Source organism: Piliocolobus tephrosceles, chromosome 18, assembly GCF_002776525.5.
Source record: "Piliocolobus tephrosceles isolate RC106 chromosome 18, ASM277652v3, whole genome shotgun sequence".
Taxonomy (NCBI): Eukaryota; Metazoa; Chordata; class Mammalia; order Primates; family Cercopithecidae; genus Piliocolobus; species Piliocolobus tephrosceles.
In genome coordinates, this window is record NC_045451.1 from 21895598 (window position 1) to 21922503 (window position 26906).

General features: G+C 42.1%; 1 protein-coding gene across 1 annotated transcript in view; it reads left to right on the forward strand.

Annotated features, from left to right (window-relative positions):
- The window catches only part of ATP8B1 (ATPase phospholipid transporting 8B1), an 81861-nt gene that overhangs the window by 43979 nt on the left and 10976 nt on the right, over positions 1-26906 (forward strand). The window contains exons 15-21 of the mRNA XM_023218299.2: positions 8283-8471; positions 11316-11428; positions 14041-14205; positions 14983-15094; positions 16486-16561; positions 20699-20831; positions 21786-22074. Of these exons, the coding sequence (XP_023074067.1) occupies positions 8283-8471; positions 11316-11428; positions 14041-14205; positions 14983-15094; positions 16486-16561; positions 20699-20831; positions 21786-22074 (1077 nt within the window). The remainder of the gene's footprint in view (positions 1-8282; positions 8472-11315; positions 11429-14040; positions 14206-14982; positions 15095-16485; positions 16562-20698; positions 20832-21785; positions 22075-26906) is intronic.

Sequence of the window (26906 nt, forward strand, 5' to 3'; positions counted from 1 at the left end):
TGGAAAAGCAAAGTAGGAAACAAGCTTCTTGTCCCTGAAAATTTACATCTTATTCATAGTTATGGCTCCAGGTGTGTTTTTTTCACTTTGCAAATGAAATCTTCTTGAAAGAAATGATTGATACTTGAATTATGATAGAAGAATCTAACTTTTCTTAGCACATTTATTACTGAGCATTTACTGAGTGTGAAAAGTCAAGCCTTATCTATATCAGAAATGGACTCTGAACTTGACTAATCTTTTCTACCAAATAATTTTAGATATATGCTCTTATTTACTAGATTCTGTTATAGTTTGGGTTTGAAATAATATCAGCCTTAGCCTGGATCTCTTCTGGGTGCCTTTTCCATTTAAAGGAGCATAATTAATGTGAATTTCATGGGAACAAGCAGAATGGCTTGTAAATTCCTTTGCAGAATCCTTCAATGCAGTTTGTGCCAGCTTTGTCACAGCAAGTTTGTCCTATATCAAGGAAAGCTAGTCATTTTATCACAAATGGACATAATGATAAGTTATATAGACACACGTACACTTTATAGAAAGAGCAAAAGGAGTTCCTTTGGTGTTTCTGTAATGAAGCACAGTCTGCCTTCACTTCATTCATTCACTTCATCCACTTCACTACATCTTCCACTTTTTACTTTAGTCAGTGCAGCATACATAAGTCCCTCTCTGTTCTCAACCTTGATGTTTCATATGTAGCAGGTATGAAATTTCCAGAGAAGGAATATGCGTAAAAACTAAATGTGTAGGCCAACGCATGGTGGCTCACACCTGTAATCCCAGCATTTGGAAGGTCGAGGTGAGTGGATTGCTTGAGCTCAGGAGTTCAAGACCAGCCTGAGCAACATGGCAAAACCCCATCTCACCAAAAAATACCAAAAATTAGCCAGGCGTGATGGCACATGCCTGTAGTGCCAGCTACTCAGGTGGGGATCACTTGAGCCCAGGAGGTCAAGGCTGCAGTGAGCCATAGTCTCACCATTACACTCCAGCCTGGGTGATGGAATGAGACCCTATCTCAAAAAAACAAAAAACAAAACAAAACAAAAAACACCTAAATGTATAGAAGCTGCATGTGATACCTTTCAGCAAGTTTCAAAGAAACCCATTTTCCACAGATGAATCTAATATTGCAATGAAGCAAGGTAACAGAGTTCAGATTAGGGTGGATACATGGAAGGGTTTATCAGCAGACAATGTGGGGAAAGATAGAAAGGGACGATACCAGGTCATGAATCATGGAAGCAGAGGTCAAAGTCTATTTGACTCACCAAGCCAATTTTACTCAGTCTGTAAGCATAAAGTATGACATTACAAAGTCACCTGGTTCTCTTTGGTTTTGACAATCGTACTCTTCTCTGAGTACATGATAGTATTTTAAGGGCTAACTGGTCAACTTAGGCAAATGTAAATTCATCCTGTGGTCCCTATTCTATTTTTCCCCAGTGGGATATTATGGGAAGAGCCCTGGACTGCGTGCTAGAGATGAGTCAGCCCAGTTTGGGTCCCTGTCTGAGAACCACCTTCCTCGGTGTTGTAGTAAGAAGGTTGGATGTACAAAGTTCCTTCCAGCAGGGCTGGGCGTGGTGGCTCACACCTGTAATCCCAGCACTTTGGGAGACCGAGGCGGGCAGATCACGAGGTCAGGAGTTGGAGACCAGCATGGCCAATATGGTGAAACCCTGTTTCTACTAAAAATACAAAAAATTAGCCAAGCATGGTGGCATGTGCCTGTAATCCCAGCTACTTAGGAGCCTGAATAGGAGAATTGCTTGAACCTGGCAGGTGGAGGTTGCAGTGAGCCAAGATCATGCCATTACACTCCAGCCTGGGCAACAGTGCAAGACATGGTCTCAAAAAAAAAAAAACAAGAACACAAAGTCCCTCCAGCCTAACATACTGCAACTCTTTGTCCACTGTCAGCTGAGGTCAAGGGTTGTAAAGAATAGAGACATGTTACGTTTCTAGTGCAGGAGCTTAGAGAAATTGATTTTGGCTTTTAACCATAAAGTACCAGGAAAGGATCCCTTGAAAGGACCTTGAGGACTATGCCTCCAATTTTTTTTTTTTTTTTTTCTTTCTGAGACAGTCTTGCTCTTGTCACCCAGGCTGGAGTTCAACGGCACGATCTCAGCTCACTGCAACCTCCACCTCCCGGGTTCAAGCATAATTCACCTGCCTCAGCCTCCTGAGTAGCTGGGACTATAGGTGCCCACAACCAAGCCCAGCTGATTTTTTGTATTTTTAGTAGAGATGGGGTTTCCCATGTTGGCCAGGCTGGTCTCCAACTCCTGACTTCAGGTGATCTGCCCACCTTGACCTCCCAAAATGCTGGGATTATAGGCGTGAGCCACTGTGCCCGGTCACATGCATTAGTTTTCTGCTACTCTGTAGTGAATTAGTGTAACTCAGCTACCGAAAACACCCGTTCATTAGCTTACGGTTCTGTAGGGCAGAATTCTTAGCATGGCATGACTGGGTTCTCCGCTCAGCATCTGATTAAAATCAAGTTTGGGCCATGTTCTCATCTGGAGCTCAGTGTCTTCTTCCACGTTCAGTGTGGTTGCAGCAGGATTCAGTTCTCTATGGTTGTAGAATTGAAGTCCCCATTTCTTTATTGGCTGTCAGCTGGGTTGCTTTCCACTCCTAGAGACTGCCCTCATTCCCTGCCAGCTGGTCCACCCCATCTGCAAAGCCAGCAGTGGAGAATCTCCTTAAATTGAGCCTTTTTCATACTGCTCCAAGTCTCCCCCCAAGAAGAGGTCTGTCCTAAGCTCATCTAATTAAGTCAGGAACACCTGGATAATCTATTTTAAGGTCAGCTGATTAGGATCGTACATCTGCAAATTCCCTTCACAGCAGTACCTAGATTAGTGCTTGATTGAGTAACTGGGAGAAAGTGAATGTACATCCCTGGGATGGGAACCTTGAGGTCATTGCAGACTCCCACCTGCACAGAGGTCATGTGAGAGCAGAGCGTGGAAGGCTTGGGAGCCTTCACTTCACCTGGAGGTTTTGAATCGATGATCAGAGAGCTTGTCTCAGGAGTTTTGCGCATCACATTGGGTGTGAGAGTCTGAAGCAGGCAGGCACTGGAGATTGGCACAGAGGCTGAAGGTTTGTATTAGCGTGGGGTCTTTGGGAAGGATGACAAAGCCATGAATGTGGGAGACACTTGGCAAATCATTTAAAGGGGGTGAGAGGATTGAGGACAAACAGACATCTGAGAGGTAGGGTTTTTTTCTTTGTTTGTTTTTGTTTTCGTTTTTGTTTTGAGACCAAATTTCACTCTTATTGCCCAGGCTGGAGTGCAATGGCGTGATCTCGGCTCACTGCAACCTCCGCCTCCTGGGTTCAGTCGATTCTCCTGCCTCAGTCTCCGACTAGCTGATATTACAGGCATGCTCCACCACTCCCAGCTAATTTTGCATGTTTAATAGAGACGGGGCTTCTCCATGTTGGTTAGGCTGGTCTTGAATTCCCGACCTCAAGTCATCCTCCAGACTTGGCCTCACATAAATTCTGGGATTACAGGTGTGAGCCACCACACTCGGCTTTTTTTTTTTTTTTTTTAAGACTGAATCTCGCTCTTGTGAGCTTAGAGTAGCTTAGAGTGAGCCAGGTGTGGTGGCTCACGCCTGTAATCCCAGCACTTTGGGAGGCTGAGGCAGGTGGATCACCTGAGGTCAGGAGTTCAAGACCAGCCTGACCAATATGGTGAAATCCCATCTCTACTAAACATACAAAAATTAGCTGGGCATGGTGGCGGGCACCTGTAGTCCCAGGTACTCGGGAGGCTGAGACAGGAGAATTGCTTTAACCCAGGAGTCGGAAGTTGCAGTGAGCCAAGATTGTACCACTGCACTCCAGCCTGGGTGACAAAGCGAGACTCCGTCTCAAAAAAATAGTAGAGGAAATTAGCTGAGGCAGTCGTGAAGGAGGGAAAAAAGGTGCATTTAGCTTTCTCCTGCCACCATTACCCTGAGGCTAGGGAATCAGGATAATGAGAACTGAGAGGTGGGATTTGTGGTTGGAGCATCTTTCTTTGATTACATCAATTTCATGAGTCACAAATTGTGTGTGAAACAAAAAGAAGGTCTTTCTGGATGCCTCAAAATGTGCCATAAATAAAGAGTTTGCCATAAAGAGTTTTCTTAGGAAGGTGGCTTTGTTTTCTTTTAGTTTGTTTTTATACCTTCAACTTTTATTTTAGGTTCAGGATATACATGTGCATGTTTGTTACATGGGTATATTGCATGATCCTGAAGTTTGGAGTACAATTGATCCCATCATCCAGGTGGTGAACACAGAACTTAATAGTTTTTTTCTTCTTTTCTTTTTTTTTTGAGACGGAGTCTCGAACTATCGCCCGAGCTGGAGTGCAATGGTGTGATCTCGGTTCACTGCAACCTCTGCCTCCTGGGTTCACACGATTCTCCTGCCTCAACCTCCTGAGTAGCTGGGATTACAGGTGCACACCACCACACCTGGCTAAGTTTTCATATTTTTAGTAGAGATGGGGTTTCACTATGTTGGCCAGGCTGGTCTCAAACTCCTGACCTCATGATCCACTGGCCTCGGCCTCCCAAAGTGCCGGGATTACAGGCGTGAGCCACTGCGCCTGGCCCTGATAACAAGTTTTTCAGCCCTTGTTGCCCTCCCTCACTCCTCTCTCTTGAAGTCCCCACTATCTATTTTTGCAATCTTTATGTCCCAATGTACTCATATACCCAATGTTAAGTAAGAACATGTGTTAGGTATGTGGTCTTCTGTTTCTGAGTCAATTTGCTTAGGATAATGGCCTAATCTCTATTGTGACAAAGGACATGATTTTGTTCTTTTTTATGGCTGCATAGTTTTTTAGTCCAAGTGTCTTCCAGCAGTCATAAGGTTGAAATTTGTACCAAGTCTTTGACATTCTTCCCATCTCTGTTAGTCTACAATTCTGTGATTCCATTATCGGAAGGCAATGGAAAACATTTCTTTTTTCTTTAATGATAAAAAGATCAAGGTATTTGCTCTAGATATGATTGTCTTACTTGTGGGAACTTTACCACCTTTTATTATTTTGTTTCTTTTTTCTGCTGGAAATGCGTTTGCTGTCACTTATGCCATATATCGCTGTGCCAGCTTAAATTGCTGAAGGGAAAGGCTTTTGTCTCACCACTGCTGATTTGTCTCTGGTTAAATACTTTGCCCTCTGGCACTTGTATATGTTTTCTACGTGGCCGGATTTAGGAAGTGCATTTATAGCTTCTAGTGAATGACTTTTTTTTTTATTTTATTTTTTATTTTTTTTTGAGAAGGAGTCTTGCTCTGTCGCCTAGGCTGGAGTGCAGTGGCCGGATCTCAGCTCACTGCAAGCTCCACCTCCCAAGCCTACGCCATTCTCCTGCCTCAGCCTCCCGAGTCACCGGGACCACAGGCGCCCGCCACCTCACCCGGCTAGTTTTTTGTATTTTTAGTAGAGACGGGGTTTCACCGTGTTAGCCGGGATGGTCTCGATCTCCCGACCTCGTGATCCACCCGTCTCGGCCTCCCAAAGTGCTGGGATTACAGGCTTGAGCCACCGCGCCCGGCCTAGTGAATGACTTTCTGGGTGAACTAATATAGAGAGATCCTAAAGTGTCATCTTTAATTATTAATTAGGAAGTGATTAATTCTGACTTAAAGAGTGAATCCTCTGAGCCAATTGTGAAGGAAGGAGGTGTGTTTAGCTCTCTCTGCCACCATTACCCCAGAGCACTGACCATTCTAAGTGAGACTAGGGGATAAACAGCTGCTCATGCATCTGTGGCCTTCATCCTGGTCAAAGTATTCTGGAAAACTAAATGCTCTTTCTGTCCAAAGTCATCTGGCCATGGAAATGCTTTTCCTTCTATTTTGAGACAAAATAACTAGAGTAGAAAAATAGAAGATCTTGGGTAGGCAGAGTATTTTTTAAACTTTTTACTGAAGTACAACATGTGTATACAGAGATATGTACGTATCATAAGTATATAACTCAATGAATTTTCACAAGCTAATACTCTTGTAATGAGCACCCAGATTTAAAAAAAAAAATTGTCAATCCCCCTAGAATTCCCTTTACATTCCTTTCCAGTGATTAACTCTCCAAGAAAAGTACTTTCCTGACTACGAATAACACAGATTAGCTTTGTCAGTTTTTGGCTTATATAAGTGGAATCATGTAGCATATGTACTCTTTTGTGTATCTGGCTGTGAGATTTATTCCTATTCTTATTGGTTTTTTCCTTTTTCCTAAAAGAGACTGCATCTTGCTCTGTCTGCCAGGCTGGAGTGCAGTGGAATGATCAAAGCTCACTATAACCTCACACTCCTGGGCTCAAGTGATCCTCCTGCCTCAGCCTCCTGAATAGTTGGGATTACAGGCATGTGCCACCGAATCTAGCTTATTCTTATTGTTGAAATGTAGTTGTGAATAGAAGACAATTTTCCATTATTTAACTTTTAAACATTAAGATATCAGATAGTGATCAAACTAAGGTTGGTTGGTTGGTTTCAACTTTTCTTTTCTTTTCTTTCTTTCTTTTTTTTTTTTTTTTTTTTGAGATGGAGTCTCGCTCTGTCACCAGGTTGGAGTGCGGCGGTGCAATCTCGATTCACTGCAACCTCCACCTCCTGGGTTCAAGTGATTCTCCTGCCTCAGCCTCCCGAGTAGCTGGGACTATAGGCACGCATCACCATGCCTGGCTAACTTTCTATATTTTTAGTACAGACAGGGTTTCACCATGTTAGCCAGGATGGTCTCGATCTCCTGACCTCGTCATCTGCCTGCCTCAGCCTGCCAAAGTGCTGGGATTACAGGTGTGAGCCAACGCACCCAGCCTGTGTTGTTTTGTGTTTTGTTTTGTTTTGTTTTGTTTTTTATAAGGAGAATATAGCTATGGTAAAGAAAAAAATAGCCTGGGCAACGTGGTGAGATCCCATCTCTACAAAAAAATACCAACATTAGCTGGGCGTGGTGATGTGCGCCAATAGTCCCAGCCACTCAGGAAGCTGAGGTAGGAGGATCACTTGCGCTCGGGGTGGTCGAGGCTTCAGTGAGCTGAGATGGTGCTACTGCACTCCAGCCTTGGTGCCAGAGTAAGACCCTGTCTCAAAAAAACAAAAGAAAGAAAGAAAACATACTCTTTCAGAGGGAAGATAAACTGGTACAACCTTCTTGGAAAACAAGTTAGTAATGTATACCAATGAGTTTTAAAATTGTCAGTGTTCTGTGGCTCAGTATTTTCCTAATAGGAATCTGCTCTTAGAAAATAAGCCAGGGGCTGGGGCAGTGGCTCACGCCTGTAAGCCCAACACCTCAGGGACTGAGGCAGGCGAATCACTTGAGTCCAGGAGTTTGAGAAAAGCCTGAGCAACATGGTGAAACCCTGTCTTTACAAAAAAAAAAAATACAAAAAATGAGCTAGGTGTGGTGGCATGTACCTGTAATCCCAGCTACTTGGGAGGATGAGGTAGGAGGATCACTGAGCCTGGGGAGATTGAGGCTGCAGTGAGCCAAGATCGTGCCACTGCACTGCAGCCTGGGCAACAGGGTGATACCCTGTTTCAGAAAAACAAGGAAGAAAGAGAATAAGGCAGGTGTGGTGACATGCACCTGTAGTCCTAGCTACTCATTAGGCTGAGGCAGAAGGATCACTTGGGCCCCGGAGATCAGGACCAGCCTGGACAACATGGGGAGATCTCTGTCTCTAAAAAGAAAAAAGAAACAGAAAAATCTTTGCACACATACAAAAGGGTTATTAAAATGTTATTTTTTGAGAGTAAAAAACTTTGGAAATAAACTAAGTGTCTGCAATGGGAAAATAACATGTTTACATCTGTTTAAATGTTTATAAAGAATTTAAAAAGGGATGGCAATATACTCAGATACAGCATTAAAATGATCAAGATGTAAATGTATATTCAGCTTGATAGAAACAATTTCAGATACAGACATTTTAAAAGGCGCTGGAAGGAATGATAAAGTGTCGACACCTGTTGTTTTTCCTGTGGATAGTGGGATTATGGGAATTTTCCCCCATTCTCCGCCAATGTTTCACTTTTAGTTTGTATTACTGTTTATAAGTCAAGATAAAACAAAGAAGTTTCCATCTTGGCATAACCCTTCAGAGTCAATGACTTGTTTTCCTGGGGATGTTTTGGGCTTTGCAGCCCAGCTGACCCCCACAGGAGCCTCAGCGGAGGCCTCAACAATGAGCTCTGCATTTGGTTTTACAGCTTTTCTGGGATTTCTCTTGCTTTCTTGTTAGGTCAGCTCAACTACCAGGCAGCCTCACCCGATGAAGGTGCCCTGGTAAATGCTGCCAGGAACTTCGGCTTTGCCTTCCTCGCCAGGACCCAGAACACCATCACCATCAGTGAGCTGGGCACTGAAAGGACTTATAATGTTCTTGCCATTCTGGATTTCAACAGTGACCGGAAGCGAATGTCTATCATTGGTAAGTCCGCCTCAGAGTCTCTCTATGAATCGCTCATTTAGATATTGCTTGTGCCCATTGTATTGAATGGCACCAGGATAAAGCAGCCAGCGAACGAGCTACTTGGCTCCTGGGAGATTTCTGCAGATTTTTTGAAACTGGTATTGTTTTCTTCATTCTTCACTATGTTCCCTACTCAAAGGGACAGCCGCAGTATCTCTGAATCCTGCAAATGCTGCTGATATTCTTTTTTAATCTCTCTTTTTTTTTTTTTTTTTTTTTTTTAGATGGAGTCTTGCTCTGTCACCCAGGAGTGCAGTGGCACGATCTCAGATCACTGAAACCTCCGCCTCCTGGGTTCAAGCGATTCTCCTGCCTCAGCCTCCTGAGTAGCTGGGATTACAGCTGCTGACATTCTTTAACCATGTGGGCTGCCAGATGCTGAATCTGGGGTGGCAGGTGGAACGCTTCTGAAGCAGCAGATAGACGTTTGTAGCAGTCTTTTATTTTAAACAACACAAGCTCTTTTATTTTTTGAGCACCTCTGAGTGCTGTCTTCTGTACTTGATGGCAGGGAAGGGAGGGCTCAGCAGGAAAAGATTTCTGAGAAAATCAAGGCTGTGCTTATGAATCAAAATCATACCTGCAATGCAGGCACGTAACAGACCACCAAGTGAAGAAGAAAATCACTTCCTACCACTGAACTGCTTTAAATTTGTAGTTTGAAATAATCTCAAACTTACAGAAAAGTTGCAAAAATGGTTTAAAGAACTCTCATACTCTCCCATATCCACCAATTGTTAACGTTTGCCATATATATATAATTTCATTATATATATCTATATATATACATACATATATATGTACGCACACATACATACACATTATTGTTTTCTGAACCATTTGAGAATAAATTGCACTAGAAGGAGCAAGATTACATGATAAAAAAAAAGAAAATAAAAATATAAAAAAGAAACTCAATTGCAGGCCTAATGTCCTTTTCCCCTAAATACTATACTGTATACCATAGTAGGTATTTCCTAAGAACAGGAACACTCACTTATATATACAGTCCAATGATCAGAACCAGAAAATTTAACACAGTACAATATTATCTAATCAATAGACTTTTTCCAGATTTTACTAGGGAAGTTCATTCTTTATGTTTTTCTTGTCCAGGATCCAATCCAAGATCACAGGTTACATTAGGTGACCATGACTTTGAGTCAAGGATGGTTCAACCTCTTTTTGATCTTTCATCCACTGACATTTTTAAAAACCACACACTGGTTATTTTATAGGCTATCCCCCCACTTGGATTTGTCTGATATTCCCTCATGATTAGAGCTAGGTTACACATTGTTGGCAGGACGAGTCCATAAGTGATGCTGTGCTCTTCTTTAAGTATCACATCAGAAGGTATATATACACACACACACACACACACGTATATATTTATATGTATATATGTGTTATATATATGTGTGTATATGTATGTGTATATTTATATATATATATATATATATATATATATATATATATATTTTTTTTTTTTTTTTTTTTTTTTTTTTTTGAGACTGAGTTTCACTCTTGTTGCCCAGGCTGGAGTGCAATGGTATGATCTCAGCTCACCACAACCTCCACCTCCCAGGTTCAAGCAATTCTCCTGCCTCAGCCTCCTGAGTAGCTGGGATGACAGGCATGCACCACCACTCCCAGCTAATTTTGTATTTTTTAGTAGACACAAGGTTTCTCCATGGTGGTCAGGCTAGTCTCCAACTCCCAACCTCAGGTGATCAGCCCACTTTGGCCTCCCAAAGTGCTGGGATTACAGGCATGAGCCACCCTGCCTGGCCAGAAGGTATATATTATTGGTTTGTCTCATTATTGGAGATGTTAACTTTGATCACTTGGTTAAGGTGGTGTCTACAAGCCTTCTCCACTATGACTGAATTTTTAACCAATAAAAATATATAGGTTTAACTGTCTATTACACTCTCCTTAGGCACGCTTACTGAATGCTTTCTGTGTCCCTCACACAGATCTAGACTGATTATCATGCTTGCCATCTACCTTGACTTAAAATCTAGTTAGCAATGAGGGATGTATTACAATTATTGCATTAATCAAAAAAACAAAAAAATAAAAAGGTCACAAGGAGGGGTGTTGTGGTCCAAGTATTAAAGGCAGTAAGTGTTGCGAGTTCATAGTTAAGAAACTTCCTGTTGGTTGGATGGAGAAAAATTCTATGAAAGAAAGTAACTAGCACATGGCATAGCATATGGTAGGGAGTCAGTAAATATTTGTTGGAAGAATAACTAAGGTTATGAAAAACAGAGCTGACTGTGAAGGAATCTTTCTATATTTATTTCACTATTATATTCAATGTAGATAATGACTTACTAGTTTTGTTGAAGGCAACATTTTTCTAGAGGAACTGATGGTTTTAAGCTAATAGTGAATTATGAGATAGTAACACTTCAAATTAACTTTGTAAATGTAGTTTTATATTAAGAAATCAAACTTAGCTGGGTGCTGTAGCTCACATCTGTAATCCCAGCACTTGGGGAGGCTGAGGCAGGAGGATTACTTGAGCCCAAGAGTTCAAGACCAGCCTGGATAACATAGTGAGGCCTCCATATCTATAAAAATAAAAATTAGCCAGGCATGGTGGCCTGCACCTGTAGTCCCAGCTACTCCGGAGGCTGAGATGGGAGGATTGCAAACCTGGGAGGTCAAGGCTACAGTGAGCCAATATTGCACTGCTGCACTCCTGCCTGGGTGACAGAGCAAGACCCTGTCTCAAAAAATATATATTAAAAAAAATCAAACTTTGTTGTGTTTATTTCCTTCTTTTACTGCCAGTAAGAACCCCAGAAGGCAATATCAAGCTTTACTGTAAAGGTGCTGACACTGTTATTTATGAACGGTTACATCGAATGAATCCTACTAAGCAAGAAACACAGGATGCCCTGGATGTAAGTTCCACTTTTATTCTTTCTGCAAGGGATTCTGATCTTACTCTCTGATGCTATCTGTTAAGTTTGCATGAAAGCTGTATGTTAACTACTGACCCTCCCTTTGCTTTGGAATAGTTGGGGTGGAAAGAGCAGCAAAGTAGAAATATAGCCATCTGGGTTCCAGTTCTGCCCCTGCCACTGACTTCCTGGGATATCACCGTGGTGCCTTCTCCCAGCATGTGGGTCTTCAAGGTCTATAGGACTGAGGCAGGAAAATGACTTAGCTCTCTTCCAGTGACCTTGAGCAAGCTACACAACCATACTAGGTTGTAGTCTTACTATGTGTGTGGCCCCAAGAACTCCACTAACTTCAAGGTGTAGTGTGAAGGAAGGAAAGCATTCATATGTGGCAGAATGACAGAGCAATGTGTTGGATCATTGACTTTTGATAGCTTTGTTGGTAAAATCACTTTGGTCTTAATTACTTCCAAGTCCTTAGGAAGCTGTCTGTATGTTTAGTCCTGTGATGTTGCCACTACTCCGAATATCTCTGGATCTTGCACTGTTGTTTGGTACAACAATGGCAGGGAGGCATGGAGGAGATCAGGCAGACCTGGTGTCCCTGCCTCTTTACTAGCTTGTGTCTTTGGAAAAAATGGTAGATATATCATATGAATCATTAATTCCCCCTGTGAAAGAGGGAAGGGATGATTCCTATCTTGGAAGACCATTGCAAGAGAAAGCATCTTCCATAGTGGCTAGCACCTAGGAGGTACTTAATAAAGGTTGGGGATTCTTCCCCTTTGCTTTAAGGGTCGATTGAGTTTTAGAACCACCCAAACATCCTTCAGAGAAGAGCCTGATTAATATATTGTCTCCTAGATGGTGTCACATTTTAAGATTATATACTGATGCTGATGCACTTAAAACTGATGAGATCTTATGAGGATATGAACAATGACAATCTAATCATATAAATGCAGAACCTTCCAAAGAATCTTGAAAGCAAATACTCAACCAGTTGAACCACTTCTGCCATCTTGGCTAGACAAGATGTGACTATAGGCCAGGTGTGGTGTCTCACACCTGTAATCCCAGCACTTTGGGAGGCCAAGGTGGGTGTATCAACTGAGGGTAGGAGTTCAAGACCATCCTGACCAAACATGGTGAAACCCCGTCTCCACTAAAAATGCAAAAAATTAGCTGGGTGTGGTGGTGGGCACCTGTAATCCCAGCTACTTGGGAGGCTGAGGCAGGAGAATCACTTGAACCCAGGAGGCAGAGGGTACAGTGAGCCGAGATCGTGCCATTGCACTCCAGCCTGGGTGACAAGAGCAAAACTTGGTCTCAAAAAAAAAAAAAAATCTAATTTAATTTAAAAAAAAAGATATGACTATAAAGTAATGAGATATTTACTGGTTCTTGTTGAAACTGCTTAAAATGTTTAAATTGGGTTGGGCACAGTAGCTTGCGCCTGCAATCCCAGCACTTTGGGAGGGTGAGGCGGGCGGATCACAAGGTCAACAAATCGAGACCATCCTGGCCAACATGGTGAAACCCCATCTCTACTAAAAATACAAAAATTAGCCAGGCGCAAGTCCCAGCTACTCAGGAGGCTGAGGCAGGAGAATGGCGTGAATCCGGGAGGCGGAGGTTGTAGTGAGCCGAGATTGCACCACTGCACTCAAGCCTGGGCAACAGAGCGAGACTCCATCTCAAAAAAGAAAAAAAAAGACAAAGAAAAAAAAAGAAAATGTTTAAATCATTCACCACTGAAAAATTGCCAGATACTCTTTACCATTAGAAGGTTTGACCTCAGCTTTAATAATGGCTTCTGTATTTTAGAATTGGTTTGAGGGAATCATGCTTGGTGGAGAGTTCATAGGTGTTTGGACTCGTATCACAGTTTGTCGGAACAAGTTATAAAGTTGTCAGGTTCGTGCTTACGTCATTACACCCCAAGGCAGCTCCCTTGGTCTGATATTTTCCTAGTCATTAAGAGAAAAAGAAAAAATCTTTAAGAGAAAAATCATTAAGAGAAAAAGAGAAAGGTAATAGAAGACTTAGAAGAAAGGTAAACTTTTCCCTTTGGAAGCTAGAAGTACAGTCCTGGACCCTACAGAAGTTTAGAAAAGCAAAGTCTATTATAAAGTGATGTTTAGGCCGGGCGCAGTGGCTCATGCCTATAATCCCAGCATGCTGGAAGGCTGAGTTGGGCAAATCACATAAGCTCATGAGTTCAAGACCAGCATGATGAAACCCCGTCTTTACAAAAAAAGTACAAAAGTTAGCCAGGCGTTGTGGTGCACACCTGTAGTCCCAGCTACTTGGGAGGCTGAGGTGAGAGGATGACTTCAGCCTGGAAGACAGAGGTTGCAGTGAGCCAGGATTGCACCACTGCATCCCAGCCTGGATGATAAAGCCAAACCTTGTCTCAAAAAAAAAAAAAAAAAAAAAGTGACATTTAATCCCCTCTCTAAAATGTATTTGTACAGAATCCGTCATCTTTAATGGTCTCTTTTTAAATTCTGTTAGTATATTACTTCAAAGTAAAATTTCATACTTGATCCTGAATTACATAAAATTAACTATTCTTTGCATTGGTGGATTTATTTTTTTAAATAAAACAGATCTTTGCAAATGAAACTCTTAGAACCCTATGCCTTTGCTACAAGGAAATTGAAGAAAAAGAATTTGCAGAATGGAATAAAAAGTTTATGGCTGCCAGTGTGGCCTCCACCAACCGGGACGAAGCTCTGGATAAAGTATATGAGGAGATTGAAAAAGATTTAATTGTGAGTTTTAGCCTTAATAACTTTTTCTTTGACATTCTAAGCAGAATTGAAATTTTTTTAAGTTTTATTGAATATTTGATCTCATGCTTAAGAGATAATTGCAACTTCAACATTTGACACTGGCACAATGGAAGAAGGTAATTTTTTTGTTCACCAAAATAGGAGCAGTGCAGAAGTTGCCATTATGAGAAACCAAAAGACAAAATACATTAGGAGAGATTCTAATTCAATTCCATAATTTGTATATCACTTATTAAAATGTATTATCATTTTTAAACAATAACGAACCTGCATCTAATACTTATTACATTGGGGGAATTACTGAAACAATTAATATTCTGCAAAATCTTGAAATAAGAAAAATATATTGTTTCTAAAAGTTTTCCAAATTTAATACATAGTTTTCATAGAGTTTAGATCAGTGGAAAATATTCAACAAATAGCTAGTGTTGCAACTGGTTAATGTCAGTGTAAAGCCACAAATACACAAGGAAAGTGTATTTTTAACATCCTTGATTTTGTACTTGCATTTTTATCTTGGTAAATTAAATAGTTCATCCTTTAGGGAAAATGTTTTTAGCTGTGTTGGTTTGCAGTAATTGAGAAACATGGCAGCCTTCCCTGTCAACACTGGCCATTGGCACCAGGACAGCAGCAACCAGGATGTATAATTTGCCCTTCTTTTCACAGGTTGGCAACCTGTAATTACAAAAAACTTTTGGTTTATTTGCTAATCCCCCCCCCCCCCACCCTTTTTTTTTTAAATATACATTCTAGCTCCTGGGAGCTACAGCTATTGAAGACAAGCTACAGGATGGAGTTCCAGAAACCATTTCAAAACTTGCAAAAGCTGACATTAAGATCTGGGTGCTTACTGGAGACAAAAAGGGTAATTCATTGTGCAGGGAAGCATATCTGTTAATTCACAAATATTTATAGCTGCCGTTTCCTTTGCCCAAGATGACCTCCTCAGACTTTTCATCCTGTACAAACACTGTTTCTTTGGACGGAAGATGCTTTTTCTGAGAAACCCTCCTCTGTTTTTCCAGCACACCCTTCTGCATCCTTTCCTGATCCCCCTCAGTAGCAGTTTCTTCCTTATAATTTAGCTCCTGGCCATGTCTTGATGATTATAATTGGTCTTATCTCTCCTAAGGAAAGAACGATTTTAATTTTTTTTTTTGAGACGGAGTCTCACTCTGTCCCCCTGGCTGGAGTGCAGTGGGGCGATCTTGGCTCACTGCAAGCTTCACCTCCGGGGTTCATGCCATTCTCCTGCCTCAGCCTCCCAAGTAGCTGGGACTGCAGGCGCCCGCCATTGCGCCCGGCTCATTATTTGTATTTTTAGTAGAGATGGGATTTCACCATGGTCTCAATCTCCTGACCTTGTGATCCGCCCGCCTCGGCCTCCCAAAGTGCGGGGATTACAGGCGTGAACCACTGTGCCTGGCCCAATTTTAATTTTTTAACTTTAGAACTCAACAAGCACTTGTTTGGTATTGACACTTTACTTTGCAAGCCTTCCACAAGAAATCAAATAACGTCTCTTGCTCTGAAATCGCCAATGGGTTACACACTCTGCAAAGTTACGGGAAGCACAGCCCTGACCTTAAATAAATGCCAAATTGGGTGGTAATTTAAAAGGAAAATAAAAATCTTCACATAAGGGTTGGTGGAAATTATTATGCTTCCCTCTGCCCCCCTCCCTCTGCCAATAACAGAGTAATTAAACCATGAACTGAAAGTGTTTAGTAATTTAGTGAACACTGCTTTATTAAGTAACCAGTTTATATGTTTGATAACATAGCACATTTTATTTATTGAAAACATTTCAAATTAGACTTTGACTTTCACTTGTTTTCTTATAGAGAACAGCATTTTTTTTTCTGCAAGTGATTCCTATAGATTGCTATAGAAAAACAGCATATTTGTGTGAATCTGGTTATGTTCATGAACTAGAAAATATCATTACTAGGTAAAAGCAATTATTCAGTTTAACAGTAAGAATGAGCCTGGCAAACATGATGAAATCCTGTCTCTAGAAAAACTACAAAAGTATTTTCTATTGGTAGCTTGGTAGCGAGTTGTGTAGTCCCAGCTACTTGGGGGCTGGGAGCGGTGCTGAGATGGGAAGATCACTTGAGCCCTGGAGGTTGAGGCTGCAGTGAGCAGATATCGTGTCACTGCACTCCAGCCTAGGCAATGGGAGTGAGATGCTGTCTCAAAAACACAAAACAAAAACAGCAGGAATGACATTGACTTAATTTTATTCTATTGTAGAAACTGCTGAAAATATAGGATTTGCTTGTGAACTTCTGACTGAAGACACCACCATCTGCTATGGGGAAGATATTAAGTGAGTAAAAGCCTGCAGTATGAAATTACATAAGAGCTCATCTTTTCAAATGCAAGGCTGTCTGTAGAAGATAGCAGATATGGAGAATAGGGGCTACGATATGCCACTTGGGGCAGTTTCCTCATGTTTAAATGAAGCAAGACAACAACAGGCAGTTCCAAGTAATCAAGGTTCAGCCTAAATTTGAGCAGATTTTACTTTTAGGGAAACTTGGGGGCCCTTCAGAGGCCATTTTTCTCTATTCCTTCTACGCTCAGGCCAGGCGCAGTGGCTCATGCCTGTAATCCCAACCCTTTGGGAGGCTGAGGTAGCGGGAATCGCCTGAGGTCAGGAGTTCTAGACCAGCCTGGCCAACATGGTGAAACCCCCATCTCTACTAAAACTACAAAAATTAGCTGGGTGTGGTGGCTGGCGACTGTAGTCTCAGCTACTCAGGAGGCTGAGGCAGGAGGATCACTTGAATTCAGGTGGCAGAGGTTGCAGTGAGCCAAGATCACGCCACTGCACTCCAGCCTGAGTGACAAGAGCGAAACTCTCTCATTAAAAAAAGTCTTCTCTGTTCACCTACTGGAAAAGGAAGGTGAACCTGTCATATCACTAGCAAATTAATATGAATTATAGTCCTGTTTTGCTTTTTCTAGGAACTTTTACTTTTGAAAGGGAAATAGAAGAAAGGAAAAAAAAGCTTTTGCCCGGAAGGAAATGTGTGGGTGGGTTACATCATGTAGGTCCTCTGTAATCTAGTCTAGGTGGGGCAGGCCTGATAATTCAAATGTCAGCATATGCTGAAACATTTGTGAGCTTTAAATCAGAGTCGCAGCAGACCTGGAAATGTATGATGAAAAAGCCATGTCTTGTTCTGAAGCTATAATATGCTGCACACAGTTTACTGTGTTTACTGACGGCCTGACAGTTCCTCAAGCTTTTTCCCTACAACACCTCTCTCAGGCCAGCATGAGGTCAGATTACTGTTAACATACACACTTGCGAGGTGTGATAAAGTGATGAGGGAATTGATGGTCAATATTTGTCTTATTTCTAATGACGGTGATAAAGCATTTTCTAGTTGTTCTAGTATATTAGGTGTTCCGTTAAATTAGACAAAATCAGTAGCCTTATGATCTAATTCGGTTCCATTTAGAACTGATTTAGTTTGTGTGCCTGAATAGAGGCACATTAACCATGCCCCTTAGTGTTTTTAGGTTTTAAAAAAGTAGCAACAGGCTGGGCACGGTGGCTCATGCCTGTAATCCCAGCACATTGGGAGGCTGATGCAGGTGGATCATGACGTCAGGAGTTTGAGAGCCTGACCAATATGATGAAACCCCATCTCTACTAAAAATACAAAAATTAACCGGGCGTGGTGGTGGGTGCCTGTCATCCCAGCTACTCGGGAGACTGAGGCAGGAGAATCGCTTGAACCTGGGAGACACAGGTTGCAGTGAGCCAAGATCGTGCCACTGCACTCCAGCCCTGCTGGGTGACAAAGCGAGACTCCATCTCAAAAAAAAAAAAAAAAAAAGGTAGCAACAGACAAATAAATGCTTAATGAGTTTACTTTACTAGTTCTGGGTTTCAAGTAATTTGGTTAATTACTATATGGAATGATTCTCAGTGGGGAGTGAGTCTGCCTTCCAGGGACCCTTTTTGACACTGTCCAGAGACACTTGTTTGTTTCAACTGCAGAGGAGAAGTGCTCCTGGCTTCTAGTGGGTAGAGGTCAGGGATGCTGCTGAACATCCTCCAATGCAAGGGATGGCCACATAAAATAAAGGATTATTAGGCCCAAGATATCAAGCTTGCCAAGGCTGAGAAACCTTCTTTGGAAGGAGAAGAACAATGGCTTTCTGTGTGTCATAGTAAGAGTCCTGAGCCAGGAGTTACAAGATAACTGAGCCCTCATTCCAGTCTTCCTATCAACTCGCAGCAGGCAAATCACATCACCCTCCTCTGGCTTGATTTCCTTATTTGTAACATGAAGAGATTGGACAAGATATTTAAGGTCCCTTCCACTCCAAAATTTCATGACTCATTTTTCTATCACATGAAAGTGTTATATGTGGCCTTGTCACATATATCATTTTAACACAAACATTCAATTTGTTGATATAAAGCACTGAGAATCTCTCAAACACAGATATAATTTTGTTTGTATGAAAATAAGTTTCTTCCTAACAAACAATAGCCAGTATTCTAATTCAGATCAAGATTGCCTTTCCGTTTTTTTTAATTAGAAAGACTCTCTCTGTCACCCAGCCTGGGGTGCAGTGGTGCAATCTTGTCTCTTTGCAACCTCCATCTCCTGGGTTCAAGTGATCCTCATGCCTCAGCCTCCCAAGTAGCTGGGATTACAGGCACCACCACCATGCCTGGCTAATTTTTGTATTTTTAGTAGAGACAGAGTTTCACTATGTTGGCCAGCCTGGCTTGGAACTCCTGACCTCAGATGATCTGACCGCCTCAGCCTCCCAAAGTGCTGGGATTATAGGCGTAAGCCACAGTGCCTGGCCTAAGATTGCCTTTCTTCTGTTGCTGTGTACACATTTTCAACTGTATCTTCCTTTAGCTGTCTTTGAAAAATGGTGAATTACCAAGAACATGGTACCCCCACATGGTGGACGAATCGAGACTTAGTAAAATTACATGTCACTCAGTTAAAAAAAAAAAAAAAAAAGGCTGGCTGGACATGGTGGCTCATGCCTATAATCCCAGCACTGTGGGGGGCTGAGGCGGGCGGATTGTGAGGTCAAGAGATTGAGAACATACTGGCCAATATGGTGAAACCCTGTCTCTACTAAAAATACAAAAATTAGCTGGGCATGATGGCACATACCTGTAGTCCCAGCTACTTGGGAGGCTGAGGCAGGAGAATTGCTTGAACCCAGGAAGCGGATGTTGCAGTGAGCTGAGATCACACCACTGCACTCCAGTCTGGTGACAGAGTAAGACTCTGTCTGAAAAAAAAAAAAAAAAAAAAAAAAAGGGCAAAGCACTTTGAGTAGACATTTTTCTAAAGAGGACATACAAATGGCTGATAAACATGTGAAAGGATGCTCATCATCACTAATCGTTAGGGGAAGAGAAATCAAAACCAAAGCAAGACAATACCTCACACCCTTTAGGATGGATACTATCAAAAACAAAACACAATAGAAAATAACAAGCATTGTTGAAGGAACCTTTGTGCGTTGTTGATGAAATATATAAAATGGTGCAGCCACTATGCAAAACAGTATGGTGATGCTTCAGAAACTTTTAAAAAGAATTACCATATGATTCAACAATCCCACTTCTGGGTATATCCACAAAATAATTGAAAGCAGGATCTCAAAGAGATACATGTTCATAGCAACACTGTTCACAGTAGCCAAGAGGTGGACACAACCCAGGTGCCCATCATTGTGTGAATGAATAAACAGAATGTGGTGCCTCCACATAATGGAATATATTCAACTTTAAAAAGGAAGGAAATTATGACATGTTATATAGATGAACCTTGAATTATGACATGTTATATAGATGAACCTTGAATACATTATGCTAAGTGAAATCAACCAGTCACAAAAAGACAAATACTGTTTGATTTCACATATATGAGGTATCTAGAGTGCTCAAATTTATTCAAACAGAAAGTAAACTGGAAGTTACCAGGGACTGGAGGGTGAGTGAGATGAGGTCTTATTGTGTAATTGGTATAGAGTTTCAGTTTTGCAAGATGAAAAAGTTCTGGAGATTGGTTGGATAACAATGGACTATAGTTAACATTACTAAGCTATACACTTAAAAATAGTCAAAGCCCGGGATATGGCAAAACCCTATTGCTACAAAAAATACAAAAATTAGCCAGGCATAATAGTGTGTGCCTATAGTCCCACCAATTCAGGAGGCTGAGGCAGGAGAATCACTTGAGCCTGGGAGGTCAAGGCTGCAGTGACCCATGATCATGCCACTGCCCTCCAGCCTGGGTGACAGAGTGAGACCCTCTCTCAAACAAATTATAATGAAAATAAAATAAACAAAAATAGTTAAGATGGTAAACTTTGTTTTTTTTGTCACTTTTTTTTAAGTCAAAATTATCTCAGTCAAGGGCCTATTTATGGTCTTACACTTTAAACACTTAAATTTGCTTTCCCCTAGTTCTCTTCTTCATGCAAGGATGGAAAACCAGAGGAATAGAGGCGGAGTCTATGCAAAGTTTGCACCTCCTGTGCAGGAACCTTTTTTTCCACCCGGTGGAAACCGTGCGTTAATCATCACTGGTTCTTGGTTGGTACGTATCATTAGTGTATCTGTGCCTTTAACTCAGAAAAAAGAAGTTCTTTTGGGACCACTTTTAGATGCTTTCACATGTTAACTGCCAACCTAAAAGTCTCTTAGCCTATACATGAAAGTGCGATTTTTCCAAGTGTAAGACTTAATAGTATATGATATATGAAAGGATGTATACCAAAGAGGTAAAAGTGGTTATCTTGGTTTATTAATTAATGGGTACTTTTCATTTTTTTCTTTATAGATTGTTGGATTTTCTAAATTTTGGTTGCATATACATTTATAAGCTGGATGTGGTAGCATGCGCCTGTAGTCCCAGCTACTCTGGAGGCTGAAATAGGAGGGTAGTTTGAGCTTAGGTGTTCAAGGCTGCAGCATGCAATGATCACACTTGTGAATGAATAGCCACTGCACTTCAACCCAGGCTACACAGCAAGACACCATCTCCATTAAATATATATATATATAGCCAAGCGTGGTGGCTCACACTTGTACTCCCAGCACTTTGGGAGGCCACGGTGGGCAGATCACGAGGTGAGGAGATGGAGACCATCCTGGCCAACATGGTGAAGCCCTGTCTCTACTAAAATACAAAAAGAAAAAATTAGCCAGGCATGGTGGCGCACACCTGTAGTCCCAGCTACTCAGAAGGCTGAGGCAGGGAAATTGCTTGAACCTGGGAGGTGGAGGTTACAGTGAGCCAAGATCGTGCCACTGCATTTCAGCCTGGCAACAGAGACTCCGTCTCAAAAAAATACATATATATATGTGTGTGTGTGTATATATATGTATAACACATACATATACATGTTTTGATTATAAAATCAAATTTGTTTGTCAAATATACTCAGTGATATAACCCAAAAATTATCCTTCACATAATTTAAATCTTGGGAATGGTACTCCTGGGGTAAAACTAAAATGAATATAACCTTTTCCCTCTCTGATTTCACAGAATGAAATTCTTCTCGAGAAAAAGACCAAGAGAAGTAAGATTCTGAAGCTGAAGTTCCCAAGAACAGAAGAAGAAAGACGGATGCGGACCCAAAGTAAAAGGAGGCTAGAAGCTAAGAAAGAGCAGCGGCAGAAAAACTTTGTGGACCTGGCCTGCGAGTGCAGCGCAGTCATCTGCTGCCGCGTCACCCCCAAGCAGAAGGCCATGGTGGTGGACCTGGTGAAGAGGTACAAGAAAGCCATCACGCTGGCCATCGGAGACGGGGCCAATGATGTGAACATGATTAAAAGTGAGTCATGCACCGACGGCCAGTGGGGCCCAACGTGCTAGAGAGGAAAAATGGCTGGAATGTGTAGGGGGTGGTTTTTTTTTTTTTAGATTTTACAGCTTAGGTTTTCATAGAACAGATGTTTCATAAAGCAACTTAACCATGACAACACTTGTGACCCTACTCCCAGAAAGCCCATAGCCCATCAGGAGGAAAGAGTATCACTGACAGGGCTCCTGAAAGATGCTAAGAGGAAGGTAAGGTCTATGGGGGGGAATTTATCCTTATATTTTTCTTCTTTTACATAGGTGTGGTGTATTTTTTCCCCTCTTACTGGTTCTCTTCCCATATTTCGGGTTTATTAAAAGCCCTGATACTGGCTGGGCACAGTGGCTTACGCCTATAATCCCAGCACTTTGGGAGGCCAAGGTGGGCGTATCACAAGGTCAGGAGTTCAAGACCAGCCTGACAAGATGGTGAAACCCCATCTCTACTAAAAATACAAAAATTAGCCAGGTGTGGTGGTGCACACTTGTAATCCCAGCTACTCGGGAGGCTGAGGCAGGAGAATCACTTGAACCCAGGAGGCGGAGGTTACAGTGAGCTGAGATAGCGCCACTGCACCCCAGCCTGGGTGACAGAGTGAGACTCCATTTCAAAAAACCAAAACAAAACAAAACCCTGATATTTAATAAGTTTTGTAAGACATAAATTGTTGAGCTCTGGTGCTTGCTTTGACAATGTCTTTCCCTTTCACCTAAGCATTTCTTTCTGGGACTTTCTTCCTACCTTTGGTAAATCTGTGGGAACTTCATCATTGGGTCACCTGGAGTGAGTTTAGAGTTTTAGCATTGAAGAAAAGCTTCCATGTTCTCTCACCATCCCCCTGACCTCCCTAGAAGGCTGCCTTTTGCTGGATGCTAGAAGTTAAGTCCACACAAGTAAAAGATTGAGTCCTGCCTTGCAGAAATACAGTTGTGCTGGTATTAAAGCCTGCAGAACCACAGCCGCAGCCCTCATCTCTATGTCTGAATCCTGTTCCTTTTTCCTCCCTCTGTTACTATAAGGGAGTATCTTGTAATAAAAATACTCAAACTAATGACCTGGATATTCGTCCTCATCCTATTGCCAAAATCTGGTGTCACCTCGGGCTTATGCTCAGGTTTCAGTTTTGTCATCGGAAAAGAAAATAATCCCCAATGTCACCTCCAGCTCTGTCGTATTATCACTAAGCTGAAGTATTACCTGACTGTACATAGGTAATTGCATGTTCCTGTGATGCTTAAATGCATTATATATAACTAGACTTTTCCGTCTATTTTGTGGCTCATGAGTCTGTCTCTTTCTTTTCTTAGTCTCCTCCTCCTCCTCGATGTATACTAAGAATATTCCAACTTTATCTTCCTCAACAGGAGTCAGCTATATGACGTATGTCATCTTGCCTTCTTTATCAGTGCATGTGTCTGTCGTCACCAGCAGTTTAATTCATCCACACGGTTTTTTTTGTTTTTTTTTTGTTTTTTTGGTTTTTTTTGGTTTTGTTTTTGCATGTGCTTGCCCTACCATGCAAATGGTATTGCTTGCTTGGAATTAGATCTATCTCTTTCCTCCATAGCCAGCCAGCTCTAGTTTATTTTCCATTACGTACCTTTAACATAACTAGCTGTGCCAAAAGGACAAGTCAAACATGATTTTTATTCAGTTATAAAGTAGTCTTCTAGATAATGGGAGGGGACGGATTTGCTTTGGAGATTTATCAACTGATTATGTGACTTAGGCTTGAAACATTTTGTTCCTCTGAGTTCAGCAATGACAGGGATTGCACAAAGTCAACGTAGATAATCTTAGAGGGGCTTGTTTTTCTTAAGTTGTTTTAAAATTTGTATTAAGGACTGTTATATGCCAGGTGCATTTAGAAAAAAAAGAAAAAGAAAAAAGAAAAAAGGTCTCCCTCTGTGACCCAGACTGGAGTACAGTGGCACGACCTTGCCTCACTGCAACCTCTACCTCCTGGCCTCAAGCAATCCTCCCACCTCAGTCTCCCAAGTAGCTGGGACTACAGGCATGAGCCACTATGCCTAGCTAATTTTTGTGTTTTTTGTAGAGCTGGGAATTTGCCATGTTGCTCAGGCTGGTCTCAAACTCCTGGGCTCAATCAATCTGCCTGCCTCAGCCTTCCAAAGTGCTGGGATTACAGGCAGGAGCCACCACACCTGGTCCAAGGTACTTTTATATGTAACTTATAGAGCATCCCTTTGGGATAAAAATATAGGAAACTTTGGGGGTCTCCTTAGAAGTTATACAAGTAGTATTAGTGCCTTTATGTACTTTGTAAAAGCTGTCATTTCTTCCAACTGCATCAAGAACAATATACAGAAAGATTAGCCAAGTATGGTGGCACACACAGGTAGTCCCAGCTACTTGGGAGGCTGAGACAGGAGGATCACTTGAGCCTGGGAGGTTGAGACTACAGTGAGCCATGTTTGCGCCACCGCACTCCAGCCTGGGTGACACAGCAAGACCCTTTCCCCAACAACAAAAAAAAGCACACACACACACACACACACACACACACACACAAATTGTTGGTCATAAAGTAGTCGAGTGAAATTCAAGTGTCAAAAAATAATCTGAGCATTTGCTAATATTCATGTTTAGCAGTGTAGTCTGGAAGAAGTGAAGGAATCATGACCCACCATGTTTTTGCCCTTAGCAAGGATCCAAGGACTATCACAGACTGCCTTCTCCCTCTATCCTGCCGGAAGATATCTCATACCAGCTGGGTGGATGTTGTCTCTTCTTGGTCTTAGACCCTGAGAATATACATGAAGCAGGCGAGAGATAAAGGCAAGGTGGGGCACGGTGGAATATGCCTGTAATCCCAGCACTTTGGGAGGCCAAGGCAGGCAGATCACTTTAGGTTGGGAGTTCGAGACCAGCCTGGCCAACATGACGAAACCCCGTCTCCACTAAAAATACAAAAATTAGCCGGGCATGGTGGCGGGCACCTGTAATGCCAGCTACTCGGGAGTCTGAGGCAGGAGAATCACTGGAACCTGGGAGGCAGAGGTTGCACTGAGCCAAGATCGTGCCACTGCACTCCAGCCTGGGCAACAGAGCAAGACTCCATCTCACAATAAAAACAAAAAACAAACAAACAAGCAAAAAACACACACAAAAAATGGCAAGAGGGATTATTGCTGCAGTGAGGAAATAATCCTTTTGTTAAGGAATGATAAAGGAGTGCCTACCAGTGAGTCACCTAACACCGCATTTGAGATTTCAGGAAACTCTAAGTGCCTATACTTAAATTTTACAAAAACACCAATGTCACCTTGTAGTGTATCTGTTCAGTGCTTTTGGTTGCCCTGGGAACTATGACAGTGTTCATTTCACATCTGTCCTTCGTCTCCTCAGTGCGAAAGTTGAGGAATGGGGCAGGACCAGGGCCTGGGACAGGGGTTCCTCTTCCTCAGCCACATCAGCCAAGAGAATCTCAGCATTTTCCTCGGTGACTTGTTCAGGAAAGAAAAGGCCATGGTTTGGCAGGAAAGAGCAGTTTGGCAACCATGCTGGTCATAGGAAATATTTGTGTGTTTTCAAAGAGATCATAAATATTATATGAGATGCAATTTGTTCTGTTTTTTAGAACTGCAAAGTGTTACTGAAAACGTAGGTTTGGAAACATCATCACAGTTGTGTTTTGAATTGCCAGACCTTGTGTTCTATAACTAGGGCAGGATTTTTGAAGCTTATTTTTAGTTAGAAACGCCGCAGCTTTGCAGCCACTTTTCAGGGTCTGAGTAACGATAGGTTGTGTTCTCCAACATATCTTTTCTAAATGATCTTGTGTATCTTCACATTCATTACTTTTAAGACCCAGACAAAACTAATCATTCTCTAATTTGAAAGTGTTATTTATGACTATTGGAAGGATTTTATACATTCTGGAAACCTTCCCCCGTAAAGAAAAAAAAATGTCTTAAGGTCCTGGAGGGCCATGAATAAGACTTTGAAAGTTTAATAGTTTCTTAGTTAAAACTCTTTTAATTACAAGTATTGGAGAACAACCAAAGCTAGCTTAAGAAAAAAGTAAATTTGAGGGGTGGGAGGCGAGGGGAGGGAACCTAGAGGACGGGTCAATAGGTATAGCAAACCACCATGGCACACGTATACCCAAGTGACAAACCTGCATGTTCTGCACAGGTATCCTGGAACTTAAAAGAAAAAAAAGAAAAAAGTAAATTTATTTAAAAAGATACAAAGACACCTCCTGTTGCCCAAGAAGCAGCCAGGCCTCAGGAAGATACTGGAACAAGGACATAGATTTGCACCAGGAACCTGGTGTCTCTCTCTCTCTCTCCCCCTCTGCCTCCCTGTCCTCCTTCTTCCCTCTTTCTCTCTCCCCTCCCTCCCTTCTCCCCGCCCTTCTCTCCCTCATTATCTCCCCCCATTTTCTCCCTCCATTCTCTCCCTTCTCCCCACCACTCGCCCCTCCTAGTTTTTTTCTCTGCCCCTTAGAAATCTTCAGGAAGAGGCCGGGCGCGGTGGCTCAAGCCTGTAATCCCAGCACTTTGGGAGGCCGAGACGGGCGGATCACGAGGTCAGGAGATGGAGACCATCCTGGCTAACACGGTGAAACCCCGTCTCTACTAAAAATACAAAAAAAATTAGCCGGGCGAGGTGGCGGGCGCCTGTAGTCTCAGCTACTCGGGAGGCTGAGGCAGGAGAATGGCGTAAACCCAGGAGGCGGAGCTTGCAGTGAGCTGAGATCCGGCCACTGCACTCCAGTCCGGGCGACAGAGCGAGACTCCGCCTCAAAAAAAAAAAAAAAAAAAAAAAAAAAAAAAAAA